Raw genomic sequence first — 26175 nt, forward strand, 5'->3', positions numbered from 1 at the left:
TTGCAAAAAGTTCAAACGCCAAAGCGTAAAAAATAAAATATGATTGAAATTTTTTTTTTATTTTTTTTTTAACCTTTTACATTTCTGCTATTTTTTCCAGTTGTTAACTTGATATATACCTGATGAATTCCGTGACTTTTGAAACTGTATTTCTCCCAAACGTTTTGTAAGATTTCTGCAAATAGTTTGTCAATATGATAGAATAGAATAGAATAAAATAGAATAGAATATTATTTATTGATCCCCCTTGGGGGATTTTTTTTTTGCCACAGCAGCTCACAAAAAAAAAAAAAAAAAAAAAAAAAAAAGAGTGCAATGGAGTGCAAAAAAGTGCAATAATAATAATAATAATAATAATAATAATAATAATAATAATAATAATAATAACAACAATAATAATAATAATAATAATAATAATAATAAAAATAATAATGACGAGGAAAAACTTAAGATTCAAGGAATTTTTGAAGTAATTACAAAAACAGGATAGATGTTTCATTATAAATTAAAAAAGTAAAATTGTGAAAAATTAAGACTCTTGGAGGAACAATAAAAATAAAGCATGATTGAACTGTTATTTTTTCTTTCAATCATCTGTGCTTGTTGTAAATTAATTATTTATGTTTTTTTTAATTTATTATGGTCATTGATGTGTATCATTGTTAGCAAGATTTTATCTATGGCACTGCACACTTCTGTACAGTATGTGGCGGTACAGACCTAGAAGCTATCTGCTATGTATCCTTTATAAAGCTGAAGAAGAGAAGGAAGCGTAACATCTCGCGTTAGTTGCCAAAGAAGTCTTTTTAGACGAACATCTCGCGGTACTTCAGTCAGAGTCAGTTTGTAGCGGTTTGTAGCTGGTGTGTTGAGTGATAGCCGCGGCGTTTTTAAGCTAAACTGCTTCATTTAAAAAAAAAAGGACAACGAAGAAGAAACGTGTGATATTAGGCTTCAGTCAGCGTCATACTTTTCACCACTTATCCTCTACCTGTCCGCCGAAACTTCAGGTAAGAATCTTTATCACTTTGCTGTTTTAGCTCCCGCCGTTAGCCACTGGGCGCCTTTGTGTGACCGAAGTGCTAACGTTAGCATGTTGTGAGCATTTTCTGCTGTTTAGGAGCATAAAGCGCTGAGACACATGTTTACTCCTTCAGTTTTATGACGATGACTTAAGGTCTGAACGAATGATGCTGGATCATGTTTGGCTGTATATTAAGCGGCCATGATTTTATGCAAGAGCACACACGAGGGTAGATCACACCGAATATAACATCACAAACATTAACTGTCTTTCACCCGTAACACACACTACACACGTCTGTATGAAATATTTCATAGAGGTGGTGAAACAGAAAAACACGCGCGGTCAAACGTGACCTCAGACAACAAACAATAATCGAGGCCAATCAACGCTGTCAGCCAGCCACGGTATGTTTGAGTTAACTAAATATTAAAAAGGTATTTGGGTGCAATCACAAAGGGTACAATATAGAAAGAATAGTAGTGGCTCTGATGCAGATAGGTGTGTACAGCAATTGTATTGACACCACAAACCTGAGAACCACTGAATCAGGCCACGCCCCCTATAATTATGGGCAGCAAATATGGCCCAAGGCGTCTTAAATATTGTCCAATTTAGTGGTTTGTTTACCTACTCCATGGTGTTCACATTGTTCTGCAGACTCCTCCTTCAGCACTTCTGGGCTCCCGAGACCCACTTCCACCAAGCGGCTCAATTTGGTTTGCAGTACAGTATGCATCCTGTGGCATTTCCACTGACTAATCCCGGGAAAGATTCCCAAGTAACTGAAACAGAAAGCCACGCTTTTTGGGACCCCATATCTGGGATCTAACTTGATCCCAAAAGGTGAAGCTACAACACTGCAGCCCATTGATTGGTTGAAAGAAATACCACTTACTGTGTGACGACAACATGGCAGATTATCGACCGGGCTGATATTTGGCAATTCGAGGCACATTGACATCTGTTATTTTTAAGGCTGAACAATTGATCGATTTTAAACCAACATTGCAAAGTAATAGGATGTAGTTTTCAAATCACAAAGGCTGCAATTAGAGAAAAAAAGTTTCATGTACACAGACCTGGAGGGAATATAGTAACTTCAAAAAGTCAAAAATGCTGTTTTTTTGCTGGCGAAAAAACACCCCCCTGTGGGCCACAAAGATCCATGTAGTCACTTTTTTGTGTATGGTTTGTTACTCTTGCTGACAACTGGAGGTCAGTAAAATTTCACAGTGTCCCTTTTTCTATTTCAATTAAGAAATGCAAAAAATACTTGTTTAAATGCTAACAGTATCTTTTTTTGGTTGGTCATACTATAAAATGACTTAAAACTTGTGTTAAGTGAACGATGCAGAAGAAAAACGTCCCCCCCCCAAAAAATCGTATGCTCAATCGCAATCGCAATATTGATCTAAAAAATTAGATTATTTTCCAAAATTGTTCAGCCCTAGTTATTTTTCAAATCTGCTGTCTAATGAAAAAATTGGTTTCAACTGGATTGTATTTTTAAATCATTTCACTCTCTCCAGCATTGGCCAACCCACAGTACCATCTGATTGGTTACAAGCAGAGCCATGGCTCTGATAACAGCCAATCAGCAGTGAAAGCTGTGCATGCACAGTGCTGACACTCGCTGAGGAAATGACAAAAGGTGGAGAAGCTGGGTTTCATAGAACTTTATAAGACACTCTGCTTAGTCTGGGGTTTATTCATTAAACATATGCTGAAAGGAATTTAAATGAAGTCAAGTTTTGGAGTTTGAATTAGTCAAAATTTGATGGCAGTATTTTCACTTTTACGGCAAATGAGTATCTGCCTCTTGACTACTAATTATTGGTATCGATATCAGCCTGATGTTTGGTGTTTATTCGACACAAATGTTTAAACCAGCCTTTAGATGACCACTGATAAACAACTGTAACTTTTTATGACAGATTACTCTCAGTCACTGCAGGGCTCTCAGTAACACTGAGCCTTCTGTTTCAGACGCAGGGGGTCTCATGGCGCTCCGACGAGGACACATCCGGTATCTGAAGGTGAGACGATCTATTTCATGGGTTTTTGTAATATCCAATGACTTTTACTTTTATTAACATGATACACAATCTATTTTAGAAAATGCTGCTTTTAGGTTGATGATTGTGAAATAAGATATAGAGTAAATGAGAATGTATCCCTTTATTCAGTCATTCATGTTTTAACACCTGTGCTTGTACCATCTTCTCATAGAAGTAACTAGAAACCCTTCAATTTAACAAAAAATAAAGGAAGTGTTTGAAGTGCAGCTTATTTGACAGTTGCACTGTGCAGCACATCAGTAATTCTGTGTCCCTTCATCATTTGTGTGGATTTATTTTGGTCGGTGTGTGTGTCACAGGTGTGTGAGGTGCAGTCTCAGGGTGATATGGGCCCACACTCTAAGGGAGGAGCAGGAAAGGTGACCTTTCTCCTTCCACTAAACGAACCATCATGCACATCATGTGACCCTTGTTTGCCTAAAATGTGTCAGGTGTGAGGATGATGTCATAAGGGTGAAAATGTGTCTTCCAGGAGCTGTATAATAACGGCTACAGTGAGGAGATAATGGAGGACGACGATGCCAGAACCAACCTGATTGTGAACTACCTTCCCCAGAGCATGAGCCAGGACGAGCTCAGGAGCCTGTTCAGCAGCGTGGGCGACGTCGAGTCGGCCAAGCTGATCCGAGACAAAGTGGCAGGTGAAAACAGTTCTTCAAGTTCTTCCGGACCAAAACAATAGGTTTATTTAATACAGCAGGACTACTGTAGTACTAAAGCAGGGCTTATGTAGAGCTGAATGAGGAATAACACAGAACTATTGCTTATCCAACGTAGAACTCAAGCAGGCTGAGAACTGCGCTAAAACTTTGTATGACTAGTGATACCTCGGTACTTCCTGTGAGCCGTCTGTCTGCACAGTAGTTTGTTTAGAAAGATAAAGCATTAGTTTGGATATAAGTTGTAACACCACTGAAGGTGTTTTTTGACCACAGGAACTTCCCCCAAACAGTCTTTGTCAATACAGCCCCAACCAATGTTTTGTTGGGACACCAACCAAAAACATCGACAAGTTAATAAAACTTTATTTTATTAACAGAACTCAAAATCCACACAAAATTAGAAGTCTGATCTAATCTTAATTCTCAGTCGTCTTCTGTGGTGTGATTTTTGCTGAATGGCCTTTGCCGTTGCTATATTGCCCTCTACTGGTCGAGCAGTGTTTCAGTCGCTTATTTTTTTTCCTCTTCTCATAAATAACCTGATCTACCCAGGCCTTGTAGTTCTGGGGAATATTTACCAGAATTGAAAGTTCCTGAACCTTCTGGTCGAAAAACACCTCAATCCAGAAACACTGAATGTCACTAACTGCACCGCTCTGTAGCTACAGCAATAACAGTAGTGACATCTCTGCAGTAGTTTTAGCTCTTGTTGTGATACCTTCTGTGAACTCTTCCCTTTTCTCTGCAGAAGTTTTGATTTTGTTTTTTTTTTGTTTTTACTTTCATTTTCAATGGGCAGCTGTTTTAGAATATACTTTTCGAGAACAGTTCTGTGATATTTCACCTGTTTTTGTTTTGACTGTTTTTTTTTTTTTTGGTAATGTTATTTTTTTTCACCCCAGCTGTAGTGACCACTGTTGCACATGTATTGAATGGTCACTGAACAAAACAAAAATCACTTTCTTTTTATTTTAATATTTTTACAGAAAAAAATGACCATACTGTTAACATTATATAACTGTTACTGAGATTTTTTTTTTTTGCATTTATTGATTATTTAATGGCATTTTGAAATGTTTAATTGTTTTCATTTTTTTTCAGGATTTGAAAGTGTTTGTAAAGTTTTGATAATGTAAGAAAAATAATTGTTCTGAACACATCAGGGAATCTGTGGACTGAACAGGGTTAGAGAGTAAGCTCCCAATCACTGCACACACATAACAACTTACGACTGTCTCACTAAGAGTAAATCAATCAACAAGTGATTTATTTTGTACGTTTTACGTTGGGTCATTTTAAAAAACTCACACTAAGTTCTGTGTGAGTGTACGCTCTGTTTGGACGTGTTGGAGTTTTGGGCCCTGTTTCTACCAAGTGGTACGGTACGGATCAGTATGGTTTGGTACGGTACAGATCCGTGAAGCCTGATCCTGTTCAGGCTTCCACAGCCAACCGTCCCCCCACTTGGTAGGTGGCATATAAGCTGAGTGCTGATAGCTGTGTCAGCTACTTAATTGCGTGACCCCATAGCAGTGCGGCACAGTGTACCCCACTAATAAATCCAACAAAGAAGAAAACGCAACACAGTAAACAAAGGGAATCGAAAACCAGTTCCTGTTGAGAATTGCTAAGAAATGTTTCAATCCATCGAAATCGTTAACCTTTGTGCTTAACAATTCCTTTATCAATTCTTTACTTTGTGCGGGAGCTGCTTGGCCTTACGTCAACTAGTCTGCTGCAGCTAGCTTAGCTTAGCTGTTAGATAACGTTTCCCAAGAAAACTCTGATTCAGGATTTTCAGCTTGAAGTTTTACTGAAGAACTGACTTCTTAAAGAAATGTACCTCACTCTCTCTTAGGAGATTCATATTTAGTACATTTATGGGTGTAACGGTACACAAAAATCACAGTTCGGCATGTACCTTGGTTTTATGGTCACGGTTCGGTACATTTTCAGTACAGTATGGAACAACGCACAACCATTTTCTTGTTTAGCATGTTTATTAAACCAAAAACTTGCCATTATACAGCGAGGGGGGGGATCTCCAAGCTCCGGTTGGTCGTTAGCAGCAGCCACGACGCACAATTCAGACACAAGCTCCTGTGGCTACAGAAGCTCTTTGATATTCATCTTCTGATTGGCTCACCGTGAGACGTGGTATGCACATGATCGCAAAGCATGAATCACAGACCACTTTCCTCATGAATATTAAAACGCCTTCCCTGCTCAGCCAATCATAGACGAGTACTCAAGTGAATATTAAAGAGCCATGTGCAGCAGCTAACGTAAACTTACTGTACCGAACCGAACAGCCTTATGGAGCGGTTCGGCACGGATACATGTACCATTACAGCCCTAAGTACATTCAAAACGGTATAAACCACCTTATTTTACCAAAATAACAAATAGGGCAAGCTTAGTGCTTACGCATTTGGGAACTGCATTGATATGCTAGCAGTTAGCATACATCAGTATAACTTCAGCTTAAGAATAGAATTTCAACTTTCATCACAGAAACATATCACATCAACTCTTTGTAAAAAATACTGAAAATTGCAAATGTCAAAAGCTAACAGGCTAATGAAAGGCTCATGGCTGACTTCATAAATACGGAAAGGTTCCTAACAACTTAAACCATTGCTATAACCACTTTGAGACACTAGATGGCCTACTTGAATTATTAATATATCACAATACAGCGCATCAACGTCACATTGTGAGTAAAATAATTTGGTAGTTTTGGGACCTGTCCTGCGTACCGTACCGAGATGAACCAAACTGAACCACTTGCTGGAAAACCAGGCTTTACTTTGCTGTTCCATTAGCGCGCTCTGTTGATGGACTTAACACATTTCTCTGCCTGAATCGCTTTGATCAGCTATTATGGTCTGCAGCTTCAAAGAGACAAAAATCCACCCAAACTTAAAGCAGATTGATTTTAAGAGACGATGACGACATGCTGTGAACACAAGAGGAGACCTGTAAGAGCCAGTGTTTACAGAGGAAGGAGGAGACTCCATGGACCAGAGGAGAGAGGAGAAACTTCTGAGATTACGGGAGAGCTCCTGCTGTCGGGGACCAGCAAGACTTTTGAATCGGAAACAGCTGCCGTCTGTAATCACCATCCATTCCCTCAATTTTTACAATCTTTATTAGAAAAGCTGAATGGAAGTGTCTCTTCATAGGAAGGTTAGCTTTTCTTTCTTTACTTTTTTTTTTTTGCATGCAACACAACCCATGGTTCACATCTTTTTTTTTTGTTATCAAACACTTTGTAAACTGCTGAAGTGGAAACAACAAACTCTAAACACATCACCGTGTCCAAATCATCAGGGTGAGACTGTGATGATAAAATTATCTTAAACTAAGAAGAAAAATTCAGAACATTTCAGAAATTTGTTCCTTAAAGACCCGAACAGCTGACCGGTGGTCTGCAGGCAGAGAAATATGTGTTTTATTTCCATGAAACTGCCAAGACAAAGTTTCCAAAGAAACATTCCCAAACAGAGCGTTCACTCACACCAACACCAGCGCCCCCTGTAGACGATATACTTTTTATAAAAAGCAACTCACTTAAAAAGAAGGGAAAGAAGATCCTTTGACTAATTTCTCCGAATTTAAAAACAGTCCAGTCATGCGGTTTCTTGGCTTGTTCAGAACAACTTGTGCCTGTTTTTCCAACGCTGTGAAGAGTTCTGTGTTTTCTTGTTCTCAGTGTGTGAATCTCCAGAATGTGCGGCTCCTGTAACAGAGTTTTGTTCTTTTATTTTGTTGTTTTCCTTTGTGTTTCTCTAGGCCACAGTTTAGGTTACGGCTTTGTTAACTTTGTTAACCCTAGTGATGCAGAGAGGGCTATCAGTACCCTCAATGGCCTGAGGCTACAGTCTAAAACTATCAAGGTAAAGTGCAAAAGGTGCTCTTTGATTTTCCTGTCTCAACTGATAGATGTGTTATGTTCCCTGGACAGTAGAGGGCGCTGTCACCTGCACACTGTCTGATGAGGGGATGAAGGTATTTTTTAACTGTCATGTTTCTTTTTTCTGACACCGTAAATTACTCTTACCTGTTTGTTTTTTTTAAGTCAACACTTGTCAACACTGAATCTGTGAATTTTATTCAGTTCAGTGTGACAATGTGCCGAATTTTGTTTTCAGTTTATGCTTTTTTGTTTTTTGGACAAGTGTGTAACTTTCTGAGCCTGTTAAATACTTTTATTTATTTATTTTATTTACTTAAGTTTTTTTCTATTATTGTTTTTTTGTTGGGGGGCTGGGTATGGAAAACTTTCTTTTTTTGAACATTTAATGACATTAATTTCTGGCTTTTTTTAAAAACTGTAAACATGTCTAAATGTAATGATGGATGTACTTTATCTGTTTTTTTTTTTTTTCTTGTTTTCTTTGTTTATTTTTTTCATACTCTGCTTGTTGTGGTGACAGAGTGAACACTTCCTGTTCTCTCCCTGCAGGTTTCGTTTGCACGGCCGAGCTCAGACACGATTAAAGATGCTAACTTGTACATCAGCGGGCTGCCAAGAAACCTGAGCCAGACTGACCTTGAGGACATGTTCGCTCGCTTCGGACACATCATCAACTCCAGAGTGCTGGTGGACCAGGCCTCAGGTACTGCACATGCTCAGGAACCATGCAACAGCTCAGTGCTACAGCGGGTTAGCTTATTGCATTAACAGAATCTGTATAAACACAGTCTCTGTAGCTGACCACACTCAGCATCTACCTGATGACACAACAGTCTCAGCTCGGATATCAGCGTATCTGGCTGATATCTCCACATGAATGAAGGAACAACACCTTCAGCTAAATCTGTCCAAACTGAGCTCATTGTCCTTCCAGCTTGTCCCTTATATCAGTGTCTTGCTTGATTCTAATCAACTTGTGCTCTGTCAGAAACCTGAGTGTCATGATTGATGACCTTTGAGGCAAATTCAAAGGTCTTACAATTAGGGATGGGTACCGAGTTAGGTACTTTTATAGGTACCGACCGAATTCTGTCAAAAGTACCGAGTACCGATTCACATAAAATCAAAAGGTACCATATTTAGGTACCTAAATGCATCCCTGTGACTATGAGGGAGTGGAAGAGTAAGAGATTTTCCATGCTGGACATGAACACAGCATTGCAAGGTTATATATTGAAGAATGAATATGTTAAATTGAAAAAAATCATGTATTTTATTCTTCAATAAATTGAATTTTTTTTTACCACTATAACACAGAAAGTACCGAAGATTGGTACCATTGAGTACCGGTACCGGGTATAGGTACCGTGTCCTTTCAAATGTGAAAGGTACCCATCCCTACTTACAAAATATTACAAGAGTGGCTCGTGCCTACCTGGGGTCTCTCATCCGGGTTTACGCTCCTTGGCCCACTACGCTCTGCTTGTGCTCCCGGCCTTGCACGGCTCCAAATCGCTAGCCAGACTCTTCTCTGTTGTTCCCAAACTATGTAATGAGTTACCTAACTATACGATCCACCGAATCCCTTTCTACTCTGAGATGTCTGGAGACTCATCTGTTCAGGGAACACTTAGGCCCTTAATCTGAGCCTTCACCTCTTTGTCCTCAGGGGGAGAATGAGTCAGAAAGTCTCAGACCCAGCTCTTAGGGAAAATTTAGCACTCCTGTTGAAGGTTGAAGCATATGATTTTTGATTGTAGTTAGCTTATTTTACATGAAAAAAATGTGCTTCTACTTCTTGCACTTGATGGCAGCACCTGCAGCCAAGTACCACTTACTAAGGTTTTCCCTTCTGTCTAACACCTTGCCTGCTATTGTTGAATTATATAACTTGTTGGTCACTTCCGTACCCAGATTTGCATATTTCAAAGATTGTACGTCTTTAGCTAAATTGTTTCAGGTTGATCATCTAATTTTGAGTAATTAGATTCTCGCTTGCTGTTTAGGTCTGTCCCGAGGCGTGGCCTTCATCCGCTTCGATAAGAGGGCTGAGGCAGAAGATGCTGTCAAACACCTGAACGGACACACCCCACCTGGAAGCTCTGAGCCCATCACAGTCAAGTTTGCTGCCAATCCCAATCAGACCAGGAACTCCCAGATGGTGTCACAGATGTATCATGGCCAATCACGCCGCTACGGAGGACCAGTCCATCACCAGGCCCAAAGGTTCAGGTAGGCACAACAAGCACCACTGGTGTTTTTGAGTTTTCTACAAATTGATGTCTGAACCCGATCGTAACCTTGGTACCAAGATATGACTTAACTGTGAAAAGATCTCAATAATAACCAACCCAGATACAGTTTCCAGATAAGTTAAAAATAATGTACTGTAAGAAGGATCGGTTTAAATTGGACTGCAGCGTCAACGCTTTAGTCTTACTTTAATGTTATACTCCCTTTCAGCAGACTGTCTGCTACAATTTGGTGTTAGTTGCAGGTTTGTACAATAATTTGTTTCCTGACAGTGTTGAAAATCATGATGACCCGGTACATATTGCGTATTCTGGATCTTAATATCCAGAATATTGCCAGGATCTGGATCATACTTTTACATCTGTCAGAAATTATGGTGACCTTGTCTTGTATTGGTTTGCAAAGCAATCTGACCATTTATTGTGGAGTTTTATACAGGAGGTGCTCGACTTCCGTGGTTCTCAATTTACGCCGTTTCATCTTTACGCCAATAAATATATGTATGTAAGACAATAGAGAAGGAATCAGCGCCGTCTCAAGTCCACATATGGTGAAAACGGCCCTATCTCACAATAATAAAGAATCGTTTGAAAAATTCCTGGATCCAGAAGGTGATCCCGATTGCCTTTAAAATTTAACCACTTCTTTCTTATCTAATTTTGAACATTTCCTGAAAATTTCATCAGAATCTGTTCGTTACTTTTTGAGTTATGTTGTTCACAGACAAACAGACGAAGAAACATAACCTCCTTGGTGGAGGTAAATATTTTGTTGGACCGCCTTCAGCTTTGATTACAGCCCTCATTCCCTGTGTCATTGTTTCACTAAGCTTCTGCAATGTCACAAGATTTATTTCCATCCCGTGTTGCATTAATTTTTCACCAAGATCTTGCATTGCTGAAGGATCGAGTCTCACCGCTGTCAATCAGCAATCAGTGAGGCTAACGAAAAAGAAAGGCTTCAGTTTGCTAGGGAGCAATGGAAGAAGATCTGATGAGTCCAGATTGACCCTGTTCCACAGTGATGGGTCATTAGGGTAAGAGGAGAGGCAGATGAAGTGATCACCCATCATGCCTAGTGCCTACTGTCCAAGCCTGTGGGGTCAGTGCTATGACCTGGGGTTGCTGCAGTTGGTCAGGTCTGGGTTCAGCAACAGTCTGTGCTCCAAGAACGAGGTCAGCTGACTACCTGGATATACTGAATGACCAGGTTGGTCCATCAACGGGTTTGTTCTTCCCTGATGGCACGGCCATATTCTAAAATGACGGATTCATGGGGTTCAGGTTGTGAAAGAGTGGTTCAGGGAGCATGAGACATCACTTTCTCAAATGGATTGGCCCCCACAGAGTCCAGACCTGAACCCTGCTGAGAATCTTTGGCGATATTTCTGTCTTGTCCAGTAGGGGTGTTTGGTAGATTCCCGCCAAAGCAGAGACAGGCGAGTAATCTGGCATATATCGAATGCTGATTGCAGAAATGGAGCAACAGATGCAATTTTACGACAATTCCTTTGCGTTACATCCTAAAACTGTTGATGGGTTGTCCGGCCCTCAACCTGCCGACTGACCACTGCCACCCACACTGTACTTCTTCCGTTCAGAAGTCTGGGTCCTTTCTGTCCCATTCAACATGGAAATATCTTGTACTGAGTCAAAGTTTTAGGAAGGACTTAGTCAATATTTCTGCTGCCATGTTGAAACGGGATACGGCGCTCACCCTCTCGTATCAGACAAGAATAATTTAAGCTTCAATAATAAACACGTTCCTCTTCCTGTTTCTCACCTGAGGTCAGAGTACTGACCGCTGCACTCTGATTGGCTCTTTACTATGTCCCCTGTTTTATTTCAGGTTTTCACCGATGAGTGTGGATCACATGGGAGGTGGGGGTGGAGCCTCTGGGGGCTCGTCCTCCGGTTGGTGCATCTTTATTTATAACCTGGGGCAGGACGCAGACGAGGCCATCCTGTGGCAGATGTTCGGGCCATTCGGCGCCGTCATCAACGTGAAAGTGATCCGAGATTTCAACACCAACAAATGCAAAGGGTTTGGCTTCGTGACCATGACAAACTATGAGGAGGCTGCCATGGCGATCCACAGCCTGAACGGCTACCGACTGGGAGACAAAGTCCTGCAGGTGTCCTTCAAGACCAGCAAGGGACACAAATAGAGAAGGATGGAGGAGAAACTGGGCAGAGGAGGAGAGGAAGGAGGGAGGGATGGAGGTGGGGAGGAGGAGTGTGAACTCTCCCAACAGGAGAGACATTTTTCTTGTCAGTCCGATCGGCTGTTTGTGGTTTTCAGAAGCTGTGATTGTGTTATTGTGAGTTCCTGTTTTTTTTTTCCCAGCATGCTTTGCTTCTCCAAACTGAAGCCATTTCTTTGTAAACTGATTTTATTTTCTCTGATTTGTTACTTGTTTTTAAATCGCAGCTTCATTGTGATGGACTGTTCAGTAATAAATCTGTTCATGGATAACTTCTGTCGCGTTGAATCTTTCTGCTTGTTGAGTTAAATTTTAGCCTTTAGCTCGTGCTCTATCTCTCTCCTGTTTCTCTTTCTTCTGCTCTTCTGTCCTGTTTCTATCTGACAGTTAGGCTCCAGTGTTCACCATCACTACAAAATTAATCACAGGAATTGTTTTCAACAGAGAAAAACACAGATTTCTCTTCTCACGACTAAAGTGTGGGTGGAATGCAGGAAAAAAAGATCAAAAATGAAGAATAAATCCAGGAGTCTTTGTTTTTATTCTTTATTTTTCCTCTCTGACATGATGGTTTTGGTTTCAACAGACAGAAAGAGCAACCAGAGCAAGCAGCAGAGAAATCACACTCAGTTTGTCTGCGGGAGCTGAGTTACACAGGCTGGTTTCACAACATTCAGGAGCAGAGAAACTTCTTTCAGAATCTTGAACTTTATTCAGGAGTAAAGCGCTGAGTTTCAGCTCAGTTTGACCCTCACAGAGGTTTGCAGATGCACAGCCATGGAATGGATATGTCCTATTTTGCCCAGTCCCTGTGGAAAAAAAAAAAATTCTTTCCATTTCCTCCTATTCTTTAAATCACCACTGGGGGGCAGTAGAGAAACATGCAGTGAGAGAAACTGAAAAGCTACATCTCGAACACTCACTGTATACAACCATGCAGCGGTCCTCAGAGCCCACACACTGTTGTGTCCGGTTACAGGATGGATCTGATATTGGGCAGGTGAAACACTGCAGACCATTTGGTTTCTGTTTATCAGGAACTGAAACAGAAGGAGAAAAATGTGGCTCAGTTTTCCCTAAAAAAGTAAACCGGAGAGGGTTGAAGATATTCTAAGTGCGGGTGATTTTTGAAGCTGTACTTTTCTGGCAGAAAAAACAGAAAAATGTACTCACAGGGGATAGATTTGTTGTTGCAGCCGTCTGTGGAGCAGCACTGAAGAGATACAGTCCACCTGGTGTTATTGTAGGCCAATGAAACTGATTGGTCTCCTTCATTGCAGAGGGAAGATGGCGTACAGGTCCTTAAGTTCATTTTCACGTCCAGCCCATTGTCAGTAATTACTTAGCACCAAAAACAAATAAATAAAAATAAAATTAAAAAATGTTAGGGTTCATGGATCCATGTCAGGGAAGATTTTATTTTCTTTTGACACAAAAAAACTTAAAGACACATTTTTATTGTTCTTACATCGTCTGGCAGCTGATAAACACTGCTCATTGGAGTCACAGGGCTGTAGGTCTGAACCACGAGAATCCTGCACACACTTCAGAGCTTCAGCTGCAGAGAGGAGAAACAAGGACAAACTATATATTAATAAATAACACATGCTTCATAAATCATTTCAGGTTGAATCAAAGCTCTAACACTTGCATAAAGCCTGATGGGAAAGAGTTGAGTTACCAGAGCTGAAGAGCATCCAGATGAGAGGGACACACAGAGTCAGCTTCATCACGATGAGTCTCTGAACAGACTGTGAGACTTCATCTGATACAGAGCCTCTGGTTCAGAAGAGGAGGATACCTCCCTCCGTGGGCGTCTCCAACAGGAACTCTTAAACTCTACAAACAATGATTATAATCTGGATCGGGACCTATGGTGTCTCTGTGGATGATGAAGTCAGTATAAAAACACGTTTCCACACCCTGTTTTTGGTCCAAGCACTACAAGCCGTTAATGTCTCTTATCAAAGTTTCTCTCTACTCATTGTATTCTGCTCTCCTCCCACTCAAAGCTGTCTTCACAGGCCTTAATGTCTTGCAAATCAAGGACAAGTTCCAGTAACCCGAGCCTTCAAACCAATCCACTCCTCACCAGATTGTCCACTAACGGCGTGTGGTATTCCAGAGTCGGCCTCCTGAACAAGGAATCAGGATCATTTTCAGTCTTTTGCAGCCAAGTCTGGGAGTTAACTGCCTGGTGTGGACCATGTAAAATATATACATTCACCAGCCACTGGCCACTTTATTAGGTACACCTTGCTGGTACCGGGTTCCCTTTTTCCTTCAGGACTGCCTTAATCCTTGGTGGCATAGATTCAACAAGGTCCTGGAAACATTCCTCAGAGAGTTTGGTCCATATTGATATGATAGCATCACACAGTTGCTGCAGATTTGTCGTCTGAACATCCATGATGAGAATCTCCCGTTCCACCACATCCCAAAGGTGCTCTATTGGATTGAGATCTGGGGACTGTGGAGGACATTTGAGTACAGGGAACTCATTGTCATGTTGAAGAAAGCAGTCTGAGATGATTCCAGCTTTATGACATGGAGCGTTATCCTGCTGGAAGTAGCCATCAGAAGATGGGTACACTGTGCTCATAAAGGGATGGACATGGTCAGCAACAATACCCAGTAGGCTGACTACTCCTTTTTTTTTTCTTTTTTTTTTCTTTTTCCTCTTTTTCTTTCCTTCTTTTTTCTTTTTTCTTTTTCCTTTTTTTTCTCTTTTTATCTTCTTTTTTTTCTTTTCCCCTTTTTTCTCTTTTTTTTCTTTTTCTTTCTTTTTTCTTTCTCTTTTTTCCCTTTTTTTTCTTTTTTCCCCTTTTTCTTCTTTTTTTCCTTATTTTCTTTTTTTCCTCTTTTTTCTGTCTTTTTTTCTTTTGTCCCCCCGTGTTTTTCCTTTTTTCTCTTTTTTTTCTTTTTTTTTCTTTTTTTCCATGGACTTTAAACCATGCTCAGTTGGTACTAAGGGGCCCAAAGTGAGCTAAGAAAATATCCCCCACACCATTACACCAGCAGCAGCAGCCTGAACCGTTGATACAAGGCAGGATGGATCCATGCTTTCATGTTGTTGAGGCCAAATTCTGACCCAACCATCTGAATGTGGAGCAGAAATCCAGACTCATCAGACCAGGCAACGTTTCTCCAATCTTCTATTGTCCAGTTTTGGTGTTGCTGTGTGAATTGTAGCCTCAGTTTCCTGTTCTTAGCTGACAGGAGGGTCACCCGGTGTGGTCTTCTGCTGCTGTAGCCCATCTGCTTCAAGGTTGGACGTGTTGTGTGTTCAGAGATGCTCTTCTGCAGACCTCGGTTGTAACCAGTGGTTATTTGAGTTACTGTTGCCTTTCTATCAGCTCCAACCAGTCTGTCCATTCTCCTCTGACCTCTGGCATCAACAAGGCATTTTGTCCCACAGAACTGCTGCTCACTGGATATTTTCTCTTTTTGGGACCATTCTCTGTAAACCCTAGAGATGGTTGTGGGTTAAAATCCCAGTAGATCAGCAGTTTGTGAAATACTCAGACCAACAAACCATGCCACGTTCAAAGTCCCTGAATTGAATTAACTTTTATTTATCTACTAATGTTTATTTTGCTGAAATAAATACCCAAAGTAAACAAAAACCTGCTGGAACACTGTTTTTTTGTCACTGAATGATTAATAAAGTGAAGCCTGATTGCAAACATGCATGAAACAGTAACTTCACTGCTATGTGTGAAAACAAAGTAATTTATTATTTTAGCTTTTACACGGTCTTTTTAAGAATGAACGAGTGTCAGTGTTAGTTAAGGTCTAATTGAGGATATGTTGTGCAATATCAGGGTCTTTGGGGGTCACTCCCTGTTTTTCTGCCGCCTAGAGATCAGAGCAGACTGAACAGACTTGTGTAATCATTAAGCCATTTGTTTGCTAAATGGAAACCCAGCAGCTCTTTCTGAGTATATAAGTGCTTCAGCACTGACTGTTCTGGGCTTTGACATCAAGATGCACGTAATAACCAGAACCTGTGTCCTATTCTTATGGATTCAAACACTGATGTTAGTCAAGAGCCAAGGTAAGATCGCGTATTTCAGGTAAATTCCTTTAACAAAACCACTTCATTTTTGTTTTACATTTTGTCTGGTGAATTTATGGGAATAAATGTCTTTATTTATGGTTTATGCTCCATCACAGACTGTAGGAGTAAGGAGTTTATAGACAAGCTTCCTTCTGATTCGAATTTCAACACAACCTCTATGGAGGACATTTACCCCGACTCAGCACAATTGACAGTGAAATGCAATGGGAACTACAGTGGTTTCGCCCAGCTGATGTGTTACGAGGGACGATGGATAGAGTGGATCAAGAAGTGTCGATGTAAGCGACGAAACTTGCCTTTTTTATTCATTTTGTCTCGTCACTTATGAGTACAGTGGAGAAAATAAGTATTAAACGTGTCAACTTTTTTGGCATTACATTTATTTTCCAAAAGCTGCAATTCAAACAAAATTTCTCCCAGACATTGGTATTAACTCAAACAATCCACACATGAAAAGAAATCACAACGTTCAGGTCCATAAATAATGATTATGGTGAATTAAGTACGATAACACAGGAAAAAAGTATTGAACACGCTAACTGAGACTCATCTAATACTTAGTGGAGAAGCCTTTGTTTGCAATGACAGCTTCCAGAAGCTTCTTGTATGTTTGAACTAATGGCCCACACTGCTCAGGTGTGATTTTGGCCCATTCCTCTGCACAGATTGTCTTTAAATCTGGAATATTCTTTGGTGCCCTCTGGTGAACCCTTTTCTTTACTTCTTTCCACAAATGTTCAGTTGGATTGAAGTCAGGTGATTGACTAGGCCGTTCTAACAGATTGATTTTCTTTTTCTGAAACCATTTGAGAGTCAACTTTGCCGTGTGCTTTGGATGGTTGTCCTGCTGGAAGGTCCAGCCACGTCTCATCTTCATCATCCTGGTGGATGGCAGCAGATTCAGATCAAGAATTTCCCCATACATGGCTCCATTCATTGCTCCGTCAGTTATATGAAGTTTGCCATCACCATGAGATAAGAAACAACCCCATGCCATGATGCTCCACCTCCAAACTTCACTGTTGGTGTAGTGTTTTTTGGCTGATGTGCAGAGCCATTTCTCCTCCAAACATGGTATGTAGTATGACAGCCCAAAAGTTCAGTTTTGGTCTCATCTGACCAGACAACATTCTCCCAGTATTCTACAGGCTTGTCAACATGCTGTTTAGCAAACTTTAAACCAGCTTCAACATGCCTTTTCTTGAGGAATGGAGTCTTGTGGGCTGAGCGTCCATAGAGGCCATGGTGGTGGAGTGCATTGCCTATTGTTTTCTCTGTAACAATTGTACCTGCTGCCTCCAAGTCTTTCTGGAGCACTTTCAGGGTGGTCCTTGGCTGGTTGAGTCCTCTTCTGACTATCTTTCTGACTCCCTGGTCAGAAATCTTCAAGGAGCTCCTGTGCGTGGCCTGTTGATGGTAAGGTGGTGCTTCTTCCACTTGTGAATAATGGCCCCAACGGTGCTGACTGGAATATTCAGGTGCTTTGATATAAGTCTGTAACCAGTTCCATTCTGATGCTGAGCAACAATCAGGTTGTGAATGTCTTCAGAGAGCTCTTTGCCTTTACCCATCATGAGGTGTGTGCTATTTAACTGCTTGGTGAAAAAAACACCTTTTTTATACGACCATCAATTTGCTCTAGCCCAGCTGATGTTGGTTTGCACTAATTGGAAGTTCAAGTAATAATTACTGACAGATTTCAGGTGGTATGGTGCATTTCCTTGCCAAAGTATACAGCCTTTCCATGGTGTGTTCAATACTTTTTTCCTGTGTTATCGTACTTAATTCACCATAATCATTATTTATGGACCTGAACGTTGTGATTTCTTTTCATGTGTAGATTATTTGAGTTAATACCAATGTCTGGGAGAAATTTTGTTTGAATTGCAGCTTTGGAAATAAATGTGATGAGAAAAATGTTGACACATTCAATACTTATTTTCCCCACTGTATCTTTGTTTATTGTTTATGCTTTATCACAGACTGTACGCGCCAGGAGTATATAGACGGTCTTTCTTTTGATTCCAATTTAAACACAACCTCTTTGGAGAAGGACAGTTACCCCGACATGGAACAAGTGAGAGTGAACTGCAATAAAGGCTACGAAGGCTTCTCCAAACTGTTGTGTTTCGGGGGAGGATGGTATTCATTAGGAGTCGATTGTAAACGTAAGTGACAAAATTTAACTTTTGGAAATCTGTGTATGTGCCCAGTTTTTTGTAAACATGAAATGATAAAACACAGTGATTCGTCAAGGGGAGGCCCATTTCAATCTGAAACCTTAACCCAAATAATAATCAAAAGTTGACCTGTACTAAATGAACTGTACTTTTGACCTTATCAGAAAAATAAATGGTTTATGGGCCACTGAAAATTCTGACTTTTCTCTCAGAACTTTGACAAGAAAAATCAGACTTCTGAGATTAAAGTCAGGATTTAATCCAAAAAGACTTTTTTTTTTTTTTTAAGTTGGCCAAACCTCTATGGTTGCCTTACTGGTTCAACTTTTGGTGCAACTTTCCGCAGCATGTCTCCACATTCCCTGACTTTTTTTAGCTGAATTCACTCAAACAATGGCGTCTTGTATATTTTTCAAGTTTAACTACAGTGTTTGCTATTTTGGAATTCATTAACACATTGTATATTGAATTTTCTCTCACTGCATTCTCCAACAGCATCTTCCAGTGACGAATATGAACCATAATTGTTAGAGATCCATGGAAGCTTCAAAAACCCAGACATGAACTGTGTTTTGGTACTTTCTGCATGTGTAAAGGATGGAATACAGAGAAAGAAAAGACGGGTCTGTTGTTTTTGTGGATGAGCTTTCTGACACAACTGAACTGTTCTGCTCCTGTAAATATGAGCATACATGTTGAATAAAAAAATGACCTTGCTGCTGTAGCTTTTCGTGTGTTGTATTAGGTTTGATGTGTATATATTCAGTCACATGAGTGTGTTTCTGGTTTGTTTCTCTGTTTGTAGCAGTCTGCTGTTGCTAGCTCTCACTCTGTATCAATAATTCTAAAATAGAAGATCATCCACATTATCATTAACAAATCTTGGGAAATGTCCCCATTCTAAGTTAGCATTAGCGCTAACTAGCTGACTAGTCGACTATCGTTACCATTTGTGACCCAGTTATTAGTCGATCCCGAGGTCTTTCAGAGGAAAGTGAGATGACGCTTTCAAGATATAACAAAATGTGACAATAAACTACATAAGCAATAGATGAATTTAGAAATTTAGATGGCTGAATCAATTCAAGAATAAAAGGAATTAATTTAAAATTATAGAAAAAAATCTTTGAAAAATAATAAGCTGACTTGGGGAAAATGGGAAGGAGTAACAAAGCAAAAAAAGTGTGTGTGTGTGGAAGGCTGCATTCACAGCAATTAATTTCTATGGTCGTAATACAACACTTGAGGATTTGCATTAACGAAAGAGGTGTTAATTTACTTTTAAGCGTAAAGCAAACCTGATTACACCTCAATCAGCTCAACTGGTCTTCCTCCTTGGTGTAGATCACGTACTGGGCATGCCACTCTGATATGAAGTTGAATTTTAACATTGAACCTGAATTTTGAGAACTAAAATATAACTTAAGATTTAATGAATATAGAGCGTTGGTTAAATACAGCTTCAAGGCAAATTAATTCAGTTTCTCAACTTTAAATTCAATATCAGATCATGCTTCTCAAATTCAACACAATACTTAAAATTCAGTTTCTTGTGGCACAAATCTCAGCGCTACAAAACAGATTATCTGGTTTGACTCTGTGTGTTCTTGTTACCTTCCTCTGATTGGTCAGTTTAGAAACACGTCACGTTTCTTTGATTATGATTGGTCGAGGGGCGGGACAGAAGACGAGCCATGGAGAGGAGCGAGAGAAGCGGGGAAGACTTGAGCTCTCCTTAACAAGCTGCGTGTATTTTCTAACCGACTAGCCATGAGCTAAAAAACTGAGTTACGTGGATGAAGTGGGTGTTATTAAGCTGCCATGGAGCTACCGGTTTTAATTAGTCTATGTTTGGTCGAAAGCGAACGGCCATCTCCTCTGCTACAGCTTGTTAGCCCGTAAGCTAATTCGATGCTAGCGAATGTACGATAGTAGAGCTGCCGCTTAGCACCGCTCGTGCGCGGGAAAGGACGGACACAGACCTGACGTTTCCCTCATGCTTTGTTTCTGGAATGTTCTTCATTGCCACGGCTGAGAGCCGGTGCTGACGTTGCTTCATGGCCGCTGGGATGTGCTTCGGACTGTTCTCCAGTGCCTCAGAGAGGAGCTGCGGACGTTTCTTCCTCCGCTGACGGAGAGTGGAGTTTTCAGCGCGGCTGAACCGAGTTACTAACCCTGAAATGACCGTTAGACTTCGGTGAGTAGGTTTGCGTTTAAATTATGTTAGAGTGGGCCCACATTGGAGTGTTAAGAGTGTAGAATAATGTTTTCTGGCGGATTTAATCACTTAAAGTGAAATAGTAAATGCTGGTTGTTTCTTATGATCAGTTTAAATAGTGTTAGGGTATTTTATGGATAAAAGAGTTTGATACGGTGGCCCTAGAGTGCCTTATTTAAGTTACAGGGGTGCCCGCCAAACATTTGATTTAGCTTATGGTGGTTTTTTGATACTCTAAATGAGTGATGGTAGTGTGATTTGTTTGTTTTCATTTGCTGAGAAGCCAGTACAATGACATTTGTCAAGGCAAGGCAAGTTTGTTTATATAAGACACTTCAGCAAGGTAATTCAAAGGTGCTTTACAGAGATACAAATCAGCAAAACAAAGTTCAAGAAAACACTTATTAATTAATTAAAATACGTAAAAATACAACAAAACAAAATAAAATGGCAAAAAGAAGGCTTAAATAGGTTTAATAAAATCATTTTTTTTTTAAAATAGCCTATTAAAAGCTGCTGTAAAAAAAGGTGAGTCTTTCACATTTAAAGGAGTTGATATTTTCTGGCACTTTGTTCCAGATATTTGGAGCATAGAAGCTGAATGTTGTTTCTCCATGCTTGGTTCTGACTCTTGGGACTGAAAGCAGACCTGATCCAGATGACTTGAGTGGTCTTGATGGTTCATACTGGATTAGAAGATTGTGGATATATTTTCAATCCATCCTCTGACAAACAGGGAGCCAGTTCAGAGACCTCAGAACTGGACTGATGTGATCCAGTTTCTTGGTCTTAGTGAGGACTCGACCAGCCGCAGCTGTCTGACTGATTTTTTTAGGGAGACCTGTCCTCAAGCCTTCTGAAGATAAAAGCATGGACCAGTTTTTTCAGGTCCTGCTGAAACTTTAGTCCTTAAATCCTCAACATCTTCTTTAAGTGATAGTAGGCTGACTTTGTAAATGCCTTAATGTGTTTGTTAAAGTTCAAGTCTGATGATCACACCCAGGTTTTTAACTTTAACATCTGGAGCTGCTCACTGACTTTAAATCTCTGATCTGGCTCCAAAAAACAACGACCTCAGTTTTATCTTTGTTTAGCTGGAGTGAATTTAGGCTCATCCACTTTTTGATTTGTTGTTTGTTAATAAATACTTGAAATTGTATAGTTACCACTCGGTCAGTTTGATAAGGATTTTGCTGTGTTTAAAGGAAAAACAAGTCATCTCATTAGAGTTGATTATTTCTTAATTATAAATGAGGTAGCAATAAAAGGAATAGCATGAACATGAGTTTAAAAAGAAAAACCACGGGTGCTGTATCTAAGAATGGCTGATACACAGGAAGTGTTACAGAAAAAAAAACATAACAGAATATAGAAATTATGGTGGAAAAAAAGCCTGTTACTGCAGGCATTAAACAACCTTAAATAAATTGTTCAATAAATGAACAATTCACAACAAAAATCATAAACATTACAAAGCTAAATCTCAAAAAATAGAAGGAACAGTCCCACACAGTGTTTTCCAAAAATAAAAGAACTGAATTTAAAATAGGAGATAAAAACTGAAGAATAAATCCGATTGTCTTTGTGTTTTTTTTCTTTACCTCTTTGACCTGCTGGTTTGGGTTTTAATGGACAGAAAGAGCAACCAGACCAAGCAGGAGAGAAACAACACTCAGTTTTTCTGCTGGACTTAAGTTACACAGGCTGGTTTCACAGCATTTAGGAGCAATAACAAATTTTATTTATTCATTCTTGATTTTTAAGGAGTAAAGCCTTGAGTTTCAGCCCTGTGTGCAGATGCACAGCCGTGGAGTTTAAAGGTTACACCAAATTCAGTTCCTGTAGAGATAAATAAAAAGATGTTCCTCTTTCCATTTCTTCCTAGTCTTAAAAGCACCACTGGAGGGCAGCAGAGACACATTGAGTGAGAGGAGCTGAACAGTTGCATCTTGAAGACTCAACATTTGCAGGAATGCAGCAGTCCTCAATGCCCGCACACTGGTGAGTCTGGTTACATGATAAATCTGATAGAAAACAGGTGACACACTGTAGACTGTTTGTTTTCTGTTCATCAGGAACTGAAAAAGAAGGAGAAAAACGTGACATAGATATACATGAAAATGTCTGCTTAGAGCTTGATATTACACTCGGTAACTACATGTTTTTTGGCTGCCTGACAGTTGTTTGACATCTCTGTCGCACTGACCACCGTTATATTAGCTTTAGCATCATAATTCCTCCTCGGTTCTCTATTAATTTGCCCAACTTTGATCCACTTGGCTCTGGGACGATCACCGCCCAATCGCGTCCTATATTCTGGTCACTACGGTAAGTCTGATTGGTACCTGTTTACTCACTGGCGGTGAAGATGTGAGTCCAGAGAACTTTCCAAACATGCCAACATGACTTAAAGTGTCTGAAGCACAGAGATGAAAATAAAAAGAAAAGAAGAGGAGGAAAAAGGGAAGAGGTAAGGTAAAAAATATTAAATAGAAGCATCAGTTGTTCTGCATCAGTTATCCAGCACAGTGTACCGTGATGAGCCCCAACATGGCACAGCTAATCAGGAAAAAGCCAGTTTTATATTTCTGTAGCTGGGGCAGCATGAAGGGCTCTTTACTGTTATGGATCATTTGTAAAGATTAAAGCGGCTCAGTAGGTGTCTACATTTAGCCTTTTTAGAGCCTTTAGCATATGTTTTAGCCTTTAGCTAGAATTTAATATTTAAAACTGTGTGACTGTTTTTGCGTGAAGTCTGTGCTTAGATCTTTAGCTTGTATTCATGCATTTAGCGAGTATATTTAGAATCTAGCCAATGTTTTAGACTTAAGCCTGTGTTTAGTCTAAAACAAATCCTATGTTTTAGCCTTTAGTCTGTGTTTAAGCCTTAAGCCTTTTGTGTTTAACTTGCCTCTAACCTTTTAGCTCTTGTTTTAGCTTTAAGCTTAGGTTTTAGCCTTTAGCCTATGTTTTAGCCTTTAGCTAGAATTTTAAACTTAAAACTGTTTCTGAGTGAAATCTGTGCTTAGACCTTTAGTTTGTATTTATGCATTTAGTGAGTGTATTAGTACTTTAGCCAATGTTTAAGACTTAAGCCTGTGCTCAAGTCCAAATCCTGTGTTTTAGCCTTTTGCCCGTGTTTTAGCCTTTAGCCCATGTTTTAGCCTTTGTTGTCTTTAGCTTGCCTCTAACTTTTTAGCTTTCAGTTTAGGTTTTATACTTTACTCCTTTTTTAGCCTTAAGCTAGAATTTTAAACTTAAAAACTGTGTGACTTTGTTTTTGCGTGAAGCCTGTAGTTAGACCATTAGCTTGTATTAATGCATTAGCCAGTATATTTGAAATTTAGCCCATGTTTTAGACTTTAGCCTGTGTTTAGCCTGTGCTTAAGACTTTAGCTCGAATTTTAGACTTAAAATGAAGTTGCTGTGTTTTTGCTTTAGGTTTGTGATTATACTTTTAGCTTCTAACCATACTTTTTGCCAGTGTTTTAGCATTTAGCCCATGTTTTAGCCTTTAGCCTGTGTTTAGCCTTTAGCAATTTTTTTTAGACTTAAAAATGTGTTTTAAAAATGTGCCTGTATTCAAGCCTTCAGCTCATGGGAAACCTTTTGGTCCCTGATTAAGCCTTTAGCCAGTGCTTTAAGGCTGTATTCAGACCAGAAAAGTCCTTTGGTCCACTTGTTTGGTCTGGACCAAAAGCGGACTTTATTTTATTTCGTTTGTTGCGGTTCATATTCAGACTGTACTTTTTGCAAGTGGACTATATTCTGTAAACACATCCACGTGTGTGACGATCAGTGCTCTCATTGGACAGCACTGACAAAGGGCAGCACACAGAATACAGACCCGGAAATGGAGGTAAACATGGAAGTCCTACATGCCGGTCTCCTGGTCTGTGTGTTTGTGCTCTTATTAGAGCTGCAAAATCATTTTCAGTTTCAAGAGCAGCTCCTTCAAAGCAGGCTTAACAACGCTCCATTTCAAATTTTGGAACAGCGAAGACGAATGCGCGCAGCAAGGAGACGCTATGCTCTGCGTGTCCTGACCCACAACATGCTAGCAACAGCGTGGCTAAACAGAAGACGGAGGACCAGGTATGAACTAAAGAACTACATTCACTACGAGCTGCGAGTGAAACACGGCTACCACGAACCGCACCAGAGTTTGTTTGGAAGCGGACTGAGACCACCTCAAAAGTGGGTCTTGGTCCGGTTGTTTGGTCTGCACCAGGGTTTGTTTGTGTCTATTCACACCTGCATGGAAAGTCCAGACCAGTGTGGGAAACAAACCCTGGTCCATTTAAAGTGGACCAAACAGTCTAGGTATGAATACCACCTTAGACTCAAATCTGTGTTCTAACAGTTGCCCTGTGTTTAAGCTATTAGCATATGTTTTACCCTTTAGCCAGTGTTTTAGTGTTAAGCTTTTGTGTTAAGCTTTACACTACGATTTCAGCCTTTAGTGCCTGTTTAACATTTATCCTGTGATTTTACTTGTGTTTAAGGTCTTAGCCCATTTTTAACCATGGACTTGTTTGTTTTTTGGTCTTAAGCCTGCCTCAAACCTTTTGCCTGCTTTAGCTTCAAGCTAAGATTTTAAGCTTGTAGCTAGAATTTTAGACTTGAAACTGTGTAACTGTATTTTTTGCATTAAGTCTGTGCTTACACCTTAAGATTGTATTTAGCCAGTGGTAAAGCATTTGGCCTATTTTTTACCCTTTGGCCTGTTTTTTAACCCTTAGCTAGTTTTAGACTCGAAACTTTTTCAAGCATTTCCCTGTGTTTTAGCCTTTAGCTCATGTTTCACCCTTTAGCATGTGCTTTTTTTCTCAGCTAGTGTTTTAGACGCAGCTCTGTGTTTTAAACATTTGCCTGTGTTTTAGCCTTTAGCTAATGTTTACCATTAAATCTGTGTTGAAGCCTTTAGCCAGGGTTTTAGCCTCTAGCCATTTTTTAGCTTCGGGCTCATATTTGAGATGTGGGCCTGTTTCCGGTTTAAGCCTTTGTTTTTAGCTTTTCACTTGCATTTTAGCTTTCTTTTTCTGCCTAACATTTACTCTGTGCCTTAACTTGTGTTTAAGGTCTTAGCCTGTGTCTTTAGACTTTGTCTCAGCCTTTAGCTACAATTTTAGACTTAAAACTGTGTAACTGCATTTTTGCCTTCAATTCTTTGCACAGATCTTGAGCTTGTATTTATGTCTTTAGCCAGTGGTTTAGCACATAGCCAATGTTTTAGACTTAAGCCTGTGTTTTAGCTTTAAGCTAGCGTGTTACACTTGAAACTGTATTTTAAGCATTTGCCTGATTTTAGCTTTTAGTTCACGTTTTACCCTTTAGCCTGCGTTGTATTTTAGCTCTTAGCCTTACGCTCATATTTTAGATCTGAGCAGGTGTTTTAAGTTTAAGCCTTTGCTCTACGCTTAAGCCCGTGATAAAGTCTTTAGTTTTTGTTTTACCCTGTATCCTGTGTTTTATCCTCATGTTTTAGCCTTAAGTCAATTTTAAAGCCTTTGGAGTGTTTTAGCCTGTATTTTAGACCCTAGCTCGTGCTCAT

At 39.9% G+C, this 26175-nt stretch overlaps 2 protein-coding genes and 1 long non-coding RNA gene across 3 annotated transcripts in view; 2 read left to right on the top strand and 1 right to left on the bottom strand.

Moving 5' to 3' along the window:
- Positions 1–800: 800 nt before the first annotated feature.
- Positions 801–12394, top strand: LOC141789024 (ELAV-like protein 1-B). Its single transcript, XM_074668287.1, has 8 exons — positions 801–1010; positions 3014–3063; positions 3405–3464; positions 3578–3746; positions 7563–7666; positions 8236–8389; positions 9693–9918; positions 11788–12394. Exons 2-8 carry the CDS (start codon positions 3028–3030, stop codon positions 12104–12106), a joined length of 1068 nt encoding a protein of 355 aa, XP_074524388.1. The 5' UTR covers positions 801–1010; positions 3014–3027; the 3' UTR covers positions 12107–12394.
- A 422-nt stretch (positions 12395–12816) lies between these two features.
- Positions 12817–13878, bottom strand: LOC141788599 (uncharacterized). Its single transcript, XR_012598155.1, has 5 exons — positions 13824–13878; positions 13611–13700; positions 13316–13483; positions 13066–13182; positions 12817–12951 (listed from the first exon to the last, which is right to left on the bottom strand). It is a non-coding gene; the product is annotated as an uncharacterized LOC141788599 (long non-coding RNA).
- A 6226-nt stretch (positions 13879–20104) lies between these two features.
- The window catches only part of LOC141789418 (uncharacterized), a 71158-nt gene continuing 65087 nt past the window's right edge, over positions 20105–26175 (top strand). The window contains exons 1-2 of the transcript XR_012598208.1: positions 20105–20600; positions 22507–22622. The gene's annotated coding sequence lies outside the window, so the exon portion shown is untranslated. The remainder of the gene's footprint in view (positions 20601–22506; positions 22623–26175) is intronic.

Source organism: Halichoeres trimaculatus, unplaced genomic scaffold (assembly GCF_033239565.1).
Source record: "Halichoeres trimaculatus isolate MK-OKI-2021-1 unplaced genomic scaffold, fHalTri1.1 fHalTri1_scaffold_4, whole genome shotgun sequence".
In the NCBI taxonomy this organism is placed as follows: domain Eukaryota; kingdom Metazoa; phylum Chordata; class Actinopteri; order Labriformes; family Labridae; genus Halichoeres; species Halichoeres trimaculatus.

Coding starts and splice junctions, on each gene's coding strand:
- LOC141789024 (XM_074668287.1), top strand. CDS start 3,028: ATGGCGCTCCGACGAGGACACATCCGGTATCTGAAG. Junction 7,667..8,235: donor TACAGTCTAAAACTATCAAG/GTAAAGTGCAAA, acceptor CTCTCCCTGCAG/GTTTCGTTTGCACGGCCGAG. Junction 8,390..9,692: donor GCTGGTGGACCAGGCCTCAG/GTACTGCACATG, acceptor CTTGCTGTTTAG/GTCTGTCCCGAGGCGTGGCC.